We start from the raw sequence: 10,699 nt of genomic DNA, 5'->3' as shown, positions 1-10,699 counted from the left end.
GTCGGGTTCCTTTTGTTGTGTTTCAACCTGTTCATGTCTCTCTCTCTCTCTCTCTCTCTCTCTCTCTCTCTCTCTCTCTCTATCTATCTATCTATCTATCTATCTATCTATCTATCAGTCTTTGCCACCTCAGTTTAAATCTAAAAGGCATTCTCAGTTTAAGACTGCTTTGCATTCTATATACACCGTTGAGAGGACATGAAAAGTGACAAAAAATTCCACATTTAGAAATGTGAAAACATTACTTCACTTTGCCTTTGTATTGTACACTGAACAGTACATCAGTACGACACATTATTACAAATAATATCTGATTAATTCCCCCAAGTGTGTTTGTCAGTAAACTTCCCCTGTGATATCATTTGCTTGTAAACGTGGATTTTTCCTGTACTTTGGATGGATATGAGGTGCTTATCTCTGACATCATCATCATCTTAAGGACCTTTAACAACAATGTCCATATATTTGAAAGTCCAAGGGAGACCAGCAAAGTAATTTCCAGAACGGAAATGCAATTACCGTACATGTTCATGAGTTCCTCTCATGCTCAGTTGAGACTTAACTGTGACCTTCTGAACAGAAATGTTTTTGTTACACAAAAAGGAGAAATAAAGTATAATATTTAAAGAGTTACATTAAGAGTCCCTGTGGAGAAAGGGAATATGACATGGAAAAAGTGGGCTGTCCCATTATAGTTTATCTCAATACAAAACATAAATAATTAAACATTTTATGTTTGAACAGAACTTTATCTCCCGGTTTCACAGACAAGTCTTAAGCCTACTCTTGGACTAAAATGCATGTTTTAGCTGTTTTAACTTAAAGCAACTTGCACTGACATTTCTTAAAATATGCCAGTGCCATTGTTTTGTCTCAAGAGTCAAGATGCACACCAGTAATGTTTTTGTTTTTTTTCTAAGGCACTTTTATAAAAACTTCTTAAATGTTCTAATTGAACTAAGGCCTAATCCTAGCTTAATTTAAGCCCTGTCTGTGAAACCAGATCTGATATATCTGATAATGTGATCACATTTGTCATTAGAGTTCCTTTCCAGCAACAAAATATTGGGTAACACTTTATTTTACAGTCCTGTTCCCCATGTACATACTATGCACTTATTATAATAATTACAATAACTAGGTACTAACCCAGAAAACTATCCATGTAGCTACCCAGTACTTTCTTAGGTAAGTCCACGTAAAGTGTGTGTGTGTGTGTGTGTATATATATCTTAACAGTAAATTGTGCATATCATACAAATAACTTTTGTTCAGTAATGTATCACCAAAACAAAAACACAGAATATCACTTCTTCACAGTCACGGAAATATCAATAGCTGTGAAAGATCAATAGCTTTCAGAAAGCATGTGAAACCACATGTAGTCCTTGTGCAAATTGTATTGCTTAATAAATAGTCGAAAATATGCTTCTGTAAAATAAAAAACACTGTTGTCTGACTTCCTCAGACAGACTTTAGTATCAAGCAGTCCTGAGAGAGATTTGTTTCAATTGTTCTCACTAGCTTTGCCAGCTCCTCCATGTTGTTTGACTTTTCCTCCAGCAGCTCATAGCGAAGGCTTGAAATGTCCTGCTTAATCTCCTTCAGTTCACCTGTAACAAAGCAGTCTTCAGTCTGAATTATGAAAAATATGAATCATAAAACTTATTTCACCCAAATAAAAAAAACATAAAAAAATCCCTATTCCCTCACACTCATGTTGTTCCGAACCCCTTTGCTGTTATTTTTGCTGTCTTTTCCCTTTTTTTTTTTTTTGCTCTGACCATTAATTAAGTGACCATTGAGTTAATAGTGACCATGTGTAACAAAAAAATAGTATTACTATAATGAAGGGTTAAATACACACACTCACCCTCATTGACTTCATCACATTCTTTGTCATTTTGAGCTTTGATGATGTATCGCTTAACGAGACGCTTCATAATTTTCTGTACAGATCAAATGCAGTAAGTTCAATCACAAATTCAAATGCAAAGAGCAAATCTGAACCATATTCAGATCTACTATAAATATTCAGTGTATGAAAAAAAAAAAGTAAACATGCCTGATATCGACTGGAGCCAGAAAGATTCTTGTCCCCGGGGCCAGTTTTGCTCTGTCCCAACTTGATCCAACAAATCACAAGAGCAACATAAATGGATTTGTTTATTGTGATTGTAAATGAATTATGCAAATTGACTTAACTACTTTGTTTACTCTAATGCAGAATCAGAGGGGATTTGCCTCACCTCACTGAGCTCAGACCCCTTCATAATTGCTTTGTGTCTGTCAAAAATCTCCCTCAGGAGACTCTTAGCTCCCATCACCAGACCCAGAACAGATTTAGGACTGGGAACCAAGTTAAAAGGCACAGGGAGAGTCCTGCCCTCCTCAAAGTAAGTGAACCAGAGCTTGGCCCGGGCAAACTTCCACTCCACATCTGCATCATCCTGCAAAATGCCAGGATAACACTAATGTTTTGAATGCTTAAAGCGGCAAATAAATCAACACAGATATGCAGAGGAAAGAGATGCGTGAATAAAATGGTTTAATTCAATTAAAACTAAGCAGTCAAACTAATTATCCCATCCTGAAGAGAATAGAGATAACATTGTTTTTTTCCATAATATGCTAAAACCTCTTCACTGGAGTGCTTCATCAGCACAAAGTCTTTAACAGAGATTTACAGATCCCATTTGGTCCGCTGCACAAAGATTTATAATGCCAGCAGCTCTTAGAAAGCAATATGAAGAAGTTAAACTGAGAAGACATAAAGTACCTCAATCTCCTGAAAGGAACTGTTGATCATGGCAATGAGCATGTTGAGTAGGACGATGACCACTGTGACATTGTAAACTCCATAGAGAACATAGCCAATGTTCTCGATGAACTTGTGTCCATTGTTCACGATTACTGATCTGACCTCAGAAAGGCCAAATATTGCCCAAAACAGTGTCTTGAAGCTTTCTTCTACACTACAAAGATAAAGAAGACATGGACGTTTAAACTAATGAACATTTCCTATTTTCATAAGAGATGCGTTAATTTCGCTAACTACGTCATGTTTGATATGTTACACTATACCGTTCAAACGTTTAGGGTCGGTACGATTTTTTAAGGTGTTTGAAAGAAAGCTGCATTTATTTGATCAAAAATATTATTACAATTTAAAATAACTGATTTGTTTCTGAATATACTTCAGAATATATATTTTTACTCACGTTGTGAAAGCTTCATTCTGTTTAGCACCCCGATAATATGAGTAGAGGTTGAACATTCCAATCATGAAAGCCAGAAAGACTAGGATGAAGATAACCATGAACTTGAAGATGTCCTTCACCGTTCGTCCCAAAGATATCTGCAGTGGTCCGAAGCTCTCATTCGCTGGCAGGATGTACGCAATTCGAGAAAAGCTCAGGACCACTGCGATGGCGTACAAGCCCTCTGAAACTAACTGAGGATCAGACGGGAGCCAGTAGATCCGAGCTGGGATAAAAAAAAAGATAATTTATGCAGATCGCCTGTTGTATTACATTGTAATTTTGTGGGAAACAAAATCTTGCCTGACTTGAGAGGACAGTCACTCACCCAACTGGTAGTATCCCACCTCGAGAGGCAAAGTTACATTGGTTAAATCTGTGTAGTGCTCATCAACATAGCGTTGTGCTTCACATGCATGCCAGAAAGCCATTATCCTTGAGATGAAGGATGCCACAAAAATGGCCAACATTCCAAAGTCTAGCATATTCCAAGGCTCAAGCAGATATTCTCTTGGACCCTGAGACCAGATCTCCTTACACTCAGCCCAAATCATCCCTGAGAGAAGGACATTCAAACATAGAAATGAATGTTTGTCCTAGGACATGGAAATGAACTGTACATTTCGTTCTCTAAATACAGATTGTCGTAGAGTAGTAACCTTTGACAAGTTAAAAATCAGTCAGAAACAAACCTATGACCCAGGAAATGATGAGCATTTCCATCCACGTAAAGGGAGTTGTTTTCATACGAAACAGCTGCGTCGGATAGTCATGAATGGTCATATTTGGAAGCAGCTTGGTCCCATCGAAACGGTCTGCAGCGTTCATGACCAAAAGGCCAAGGAAAATAGTGAAGGAGGCCGCGTGTGCCACAAACTTAAGGAAAGGGCCACGCATGATCTTTCCCATCTGTTGGTAACAACATTTTTTTACTGATAGTGGTGTGATAAACACAAGACTTCAAGTGCTGGTTGCATTCTTCTATTGTATATTTGTACATTGCTGCTTATCAGCCTGATATGCTTATCAACATTATTATGACTCAGAGGATACGGTGGATATTTTAAGCACTGCTATAATTTACAACCATGGGAACAGTCCTTCTGAGTAAAGATTTCAGTGGATGATTATGTTAAACCCTTTGCTTTATTCTTCAGACATGCACTGTATGTTTGCTATGCAATACATCTGGGGCCGTATTCACAAAGAATTTTAAGGCTAAAAGTAGCTCCTAACTGGCGAATTTAGGAGCAACTCCTAAAAATAATGGGCGTGTCACTCGTAACTTTAGGACTCCTAATTTTTTTGACTAAGAGTAATTCACGAAGCATTTTAGCCCTAAAAGTAGCACCTAAGCCTGGGACAGCTTAAAAGAAGTCGAGAGGACTCCTAACTCACTAAGACCTATTCACAAACCGCTTTTTGTGGCATTTCACGTTGCGATGTTTTGAAATGCGTACGCGGCGGCTACAGGAGCTTCCAATCGCGAGGGAACAATTTTGCATTGTAGGCATAACTAGGGATGCAATAACGCCACCAACAACAACCAAAACTAGGCTACTCATTCATTGCATGTAAACTAATTGTAACGTTTCATTGTGAATCAAATTAAAATGTTCTTCTCTTTGCAAACGTAGGCAGAGGCATATAGTGACAGATTAATTCAATAATGTTGCAAAGGTATTGCATCAATCCATATGTTTCATTAGGCTACTAGGCTATTTGTTTTGCCTTACTCTTTATTCATTTAGGCTATTTATTCAGTTATTCAATATTCATCATCTTCCGTCCTTCGCACTACTTGTGTAGCGCACGCATTCTCAGACCTGTCACCTGTCACTCATCATCGTAGGGGAGGTGTTTGGAATCATTCCCGCGTTACAATCATCAGCCAATCAAGGTGGTCACTTCAGTCAAGCTCGTGCATGAGTAATGACGTCATCCTAGCAACGAAGACTCACTCTTAGTTTAGGAGTTGTCATTTTTCTTTATTAAGAGTAGGTCTGAAAGGCGTTGTGAATAACTTTTAAGAGAAAACTCCTAGCTAAAATCTTTTAGGGCGATTTAGGAGTACTCCTAGTGGTAAGATAAAATGCTTTGTGAATACGGCCCCTGGTTTTCAACCAGCATACTTTTGTGTGAACATACACTTACCTTGCTGCATGGTGCCACCCAATACACCATAGCTAGAAAGGGGAGTCCCATTGCAACACCTAAAACCACTAGAAACTTAATGGCTGTGGTCTGCTGCCTGAGTCCGGGAAGGTTTTCGTACCATATTGATAAGAGCTGTTGTTGACAGTTAGGATGGGCCACAAACTGTTTGGGACAAATTGATTTTAAAAAAAGTGTTTTACGATAAAATTAGAGGGCAGATTATAAGATGTCTGTTTTTTATGTATTTACCTTTTTCAGTTCATACTTTATTGCGAGTTTTAAGCGAATGAGACTTGGTCGGCTGGGCAGTTCTAAAGTCTCATCCTCTTTGCCGTTCAGAATGGCCTCCACTTCCTCTGTGCTCCGACACAGGTCCAGAAGCCCCACAACAAAGTCTTTGCATTGCATAGAAAGTTTCCTATATTCATTCTGAGAAAGATATAGTCATTACAAAGAAAATGCAATCGTTCTACATTTTTGAAGGAATAGTTTTGTGAAAATTCATCTGTGGAACACAAAAAAGAGAAACGTTGAAGAATGTAATGGCCGTTGAGCTCCAAAATGACAACAAACCAGTATAGAACAATCATGAGCCCATTCAACTTGTGTTCTATATTCCAAGTCTTATGATTCTATATGTTTGATTTATGCGATGAACAAATTTAATTGGTTATCTTTTCCTTCACTGTAGTTGTCATATATCATGTGTACTTTTAGATATTCTAATATGCATCATGGCGATTGGTCACGTGACACACAATTGTCAATGTTGATTGGTCAACACTATTGTCAAACCTGCTGCCACAATTTAGATTTTCAGTAAATAATGACTTCAATTTCAGCCTACCCTAGTGAAAAGTAATGAAGTACACTTTACGATACTTTCAAACAGAGTACTTATTACAGAAATAATACTTTAAATAAATATACTGTACTTAAGTGTGAATCGTTTTCAGACACTTAACTGCAAGTTACTTGCAATTAAATGAACATGTATTATAGTTTACATTTATATTAAATGCAATTATCTTAAATAGCTGCTTTTTTGGCCCACTTAAGTAAGACTTGATTACATCTTTATATGTAATTTCATTATTACTTTGTTCTATTGTCTTTGAAATATGGTTTAAGTATACTGCCAAGCATTTCTGGTGAACTAAAATATGCTTTAATGTAATTTATATTGAAACTCATGTATTTAAATATATTTTATTGAACATTTGTGATGAAATTGCAATTCAGTATATTTAAAATAGATATAAATATCGAGTAATACCAATTAAGTTATAATCAAGTTTTTTTCATGGGCTTTAGTATGTTAGTCAACACATTAAAATAAGTGTACTTCTTTAGAGCACGACAAAATATTAACAAATCATAATTATGTAAAAAGTGCTTTTTAAATAATAATTAGGCTAATAATTTGATATTATTACAAAGTGCACTTTTTTCAAAGTGTGCTTAATGAAAGTGTAGCCACTTTAAATTACTCTTGAGTGCCTTTTATTTCATTAACATTAAGTTATCTGCAAGTACAGTTTAAAAAAATACTTTTAAAGTTTGAAAAATGCACATTTAATACAATTAGCACTCTTCAATTTTACAAAGAGCTCATCATATCACACAAATTTGCATGACTTCAGAAGACTACTTTGTGCTCACTTTCACTTTATTTACATGGAAAACAATTGCCATTTGCCAGTACATTCTTCAGGTTTGCTTCAAAATGAGAAAATAATCACAGGAATTTGTTTTATTTTAGAGAGAACTATCTCTTTAGAACAGTTTTGGTTGTGACTAGGATTTTATTGCAATACCTTAAATTCCTTTTCAATATTGGCCAAGGAGGCGAGCTCATTGCTGAGCTCCAGAGCCGCCAGCACAGGATCCTCATTGGACAGAGAGAGGTACGCTGGACTGGCCAATCCCCTGTAGGCATTGATACGCGAGCGGGAGTGGCTAAAAGAATCGTACTTTTGATGATAATTGCAGGTGTCGCAGGCACAAAAGTAATCATGTGGCTGCTCAATGCGAGCACCCTTTCCCAGAAGAATGTGCACGATCTCATATTCGTGACAGTGAGATGCTAGAATGATTGGAGTGACGTCATGAGAAAAGCGCGTGCCATCTTCGTCATACGCAAAAAAGTCATCGTGCATCGGAGCCTGACTGGGGCTCGCTGTAAGTCTCTTGTAGTCGGCGAAAGCTTTGTGGCTCAAAATGGCCTCGACAATCCTGGTGTAACCTTTGCTGATGGCCAACAATAGTGCGTCCCCAATACGCGACAGGTTGTCTTTATTTAACAGGAGCTCTATTACCTCTAAGTGTTCGTTTGCCACTGCCAACTGCAATGCATTCTGGCCCATGTAGTCCACACAGTTAACATCCAGCTCAGGGATCTCTTCAAGCATCCTGCGAACAACAGGTATGTTTCCATACTCGGCGGCATCAAGGAGACGTTCCTCCACAGGCGTTAGACTGTTAGGATGGGCATTGAACATGTAAGCTGCCCCTCGCACCGCCTGCCTTCGGCTCTTGGGTAGCGCCTGTCGGGCCAGGTTCTCTCTACGATGAAAAACATACCAAAAACTTGTTTATATTATACTATTAAGTATGCCACTGAATAACACAAATTATGTTGGCTATTGTTTACGGTAATAGGCTATCATTAATTTATTCATACAAATATTTGCAGACATTGTTTAATAGCCATAGCAGTGCTAAACATGTTACTTACATTCATTCATGCCAATGACTTGTATGCTAAACTTTTGAACTGACACTGCTAGATTCTAAAGAGTGTTTCATGAAAACTGACATTTTAAACGAGCAAACCAATACACAAATATTACATTGAACTGAGTGACAGTTTCCAGTCAGGACATTGAACTACATTTTATCTCAGAAGGCAACGGCAACTAAACATACAGTACGTATGCACAGAATCTTGACCAACTCACCCATGGTAGTGTCCATAACTGCCATAAGAGTCCTCGCCAAAGTCTTCGTTCATCAGTAGATTGTCTTTACTTCTGTTCCTCTTTTCAATTGTGTGAAACTTTGATTGATTTTTATCCTCCAGAACAGGTCTCCTTTGATTCATACTTTCAAATGAGGCAGTTCACGTCTTAAATGTGAACACACCAAAGCACAATCCTGTTATCCAAACATCCAGCTGTGAGTGATTGACTGTGCGCTACACACTGGCAAGTCACCATCCTCTACAGCCTTTGTTATGTTCCCGTTTAAGTCTTGAGATTGTGCAGAGCACAGAGGAATTTTAACTGTTCTTTTTCATTGGCTACTAATGAGGAATGCAACAATCTTCATGCTGGTTTACAAAAACTTAAAATGAATTGTTTTCTTCCTTTCTCGGTTTATTTGGTCAAACTGAATGAAATTGAAAGCATTTAGTCCTAATTTGAATGTTAGACAGATAACAGAATCCGTTCATTTTCTTGATTGGTAACATTTTCAGTATGAAGAATCATAAGAAAGTCGCAGAAATGCCATGTGCAAATCCCTCACCTTTCAAAATAGATCTGTCACTGTATATTCCTCTCTGTTTGTATTAGGAACCATGATTAAAATCTGCTTTCAGCTTCTAAAATCAAAACTCAGAGACGGAGTGCATGTAGAATCCCTTTGGGTCTATTTCAGCGTTCCCAATAAACCTCTACATCCTGTGTGTTCCTTACGAACGTCCAGCTCTCTGTAAACTGTGGGAAATGCCTTCAATGGAATTCCAGACTGACCAATCCACATTAACATTCAGCGGCGACATCACACTTTTGATTCTCTTTATTTTGCATCTCTCTGGCGTTCTTTCTCCCACAGTCTCACATCTGTGTGTGTGTGTGTGTACAGTATACCCACATGACTAAATGTGTACGTGCTGCAGTGGTCAGTTTACTGGCCACAAAAATCGTGAGTACGTGAGCCAAACCGATGGGTCAAAAGGTAACCCACACAGTGGGTCATGGGAAGCCACTGTCTTGTTTCTATTCTCATGTTGGTTGGCCCTGACACTGATGACTATCAGAGTGACTGTTTTTAGACTATTTTTTATTATTTTCAAGGACATGCTAACTAACTGCCCTCGGCCCAAGACTTGCTGCAATACGATTTTGCAGATAGTTTCTTTGCCAGGAATGAAACATTAGTAACACTTTACAAAAAGGCTTCATTTGTTAACATTATTGATTTAACTAACATGAACTAAAAATGTACAAAATATATTTACAGCATTTATTAATCTTTGCTAATGTTAGTCAAAAAAAAATGTAATGTTAGTTCACATTGCATTAACTATTATGTCAAAATATATAACTTTTGATCTTAAAAATCTATTAGTAATTGTTGCGGTTAAGATTAACTAAGATTAAGAAATGCTGTAGAAGTACTGTTCATTCTTAGTTTATGTTAACTAATGTAGTTAACTAGTGTTAACAAATGAAACCTTATTGTTAAGTGCTAATGAAACATTATTTTCTCTAATAAATGGTTGGATAACATTTTTCTTTGTCGTTGTTATTAAAACATTTTTTTAAAGTCTAAAAGTTAAAGTCTGTAAATCATCTGAAAGAGGCTATATTATAGATTTTGTGGTATTTTTTTCCCCCACTAAAGTCAACTTTCACCCAAAACCTGCACCAAAACAAAATGTATTTTTTACATAACCATTTCACCCTCTGATCCTAAAAGTTGTGCAGGCTGTTTCTGCTTCTGTAACTTTTAAGGTGATGATACACAGGGACAATGGGCAATGTTGCCATCAACGGGCAACCAGATGAGACACAGGGCCCACGACCAATCTAAATGATCCAGATAGAAATTTATTGCCCATTTTCAATGGGAAAGTGCCCAAGCAACAATCGCTCTGCAAGATTGCCCAGCAACATTTCTTAAAAAGTTGCCCTGTGTATCATCACCTTTAGAATTCTATACGCAAATGTTAAATGATGTGGTCATGTTAGTCATGCATATTCATAACTTAATCAAGTGGATTTTAAATGCAATTTCACTGAAGCCTGGAGGAATGGCTGCTGAAAATTCAGATTTACCATTACAGAAATAATTGTATAATTTAAATAAGTTCAAATAAAAGATAAATCACCCATTCATGTCTAAAATGTCCAATTAAATCTCATATTCTGTAGATCATTTGCTTTAAAATTAAAATTCTGTCTTCATGTAAATTATGTAAATGAAAAGGTTTATCACTGACAATACAGAATTATCAAAAATTAAAGTATTATCAAAAATACAGAAAAAAAATTAAT

General features: G+C 37.0%; 1 protein-coding gene across 1 annotated transcript; it reads right to left on the bottom strand.

Annotated features, from left to right (window-relative positions):
* Nucleotides 1-1,092: 1,092 nt before the first annotated feature.
* trpc6a (transient receptor potential cation channel, subfamily C, member 6a) lies at nt 1,093-9,205 on the bottom strand. Its single transcript, XM_084387529.1, has 12 exons — nt 8,378-9,205; nt 7,235-7,982; nt 5,667-5,846; nt 5,415-5,579; nt 3,953-4,169; nt 3,589-3,816; nt 3,222-3,486; nt 2,780-2,975; nt 2,250-2,450; nt 2,066-2,125; nt 1,874-1,949; nt 1,093-1,613 (listed from the first exon to the last, which is right to left on the bottom strand). Exons 1-12 carry the CDS (start codon nt 8,518-8,520, stop codon nt 1,465-1,467), a joined length of 2,628 nt encoding a protein of 875 aa, XP_084243655.1. The 5' UTR covers nt 8,521-9,205; the 3' UTR covers nt 1,093-1,464.
* Between the last annotated feature and the right edge of the window lie 1,494 nt (nt 9,206-10,699).

This window comes from Rutilus rutilus, assembly GCF_951802725.1.
Source record: "Rutilus rutilus genome assembly, chromosome: 18".
Taxonomy (NCBI): Eukaryota; Metazoa; Chordata; class Actinopteri; order Cypriniformes; family Leuciscidae; genus Rutilus; species Rutilus rutilus.
The sequence above is the reverse complement of the archived record's forward strand: the minus strand, read 5'-3'. Positions and strand labels throughout refer to the sequence as shown.

Coding starts and splice junctions, on each gene's coding strand:
- trpc6a (XM_084387529.1), bottom strand. CDS start 8,520: ATGAATCAAAGGAGACCTGTTCTGGAGGATAAAAATCAATCAAAGTTT. Junction 4,170..5,414: donor GGGTGGCACCATGCAGCAAG/GTAAGTGTATGT, acceptor TGTTACCAACAG/ATGGGAAAGATCATGCGTGG. Junction 1,950..2,065: donor CTGGCTCCAGTCGATATCAG/GCATGTTTACTT, acceptor TGATCTGTACAG/AAAATTATGAAGCGTCTCGT.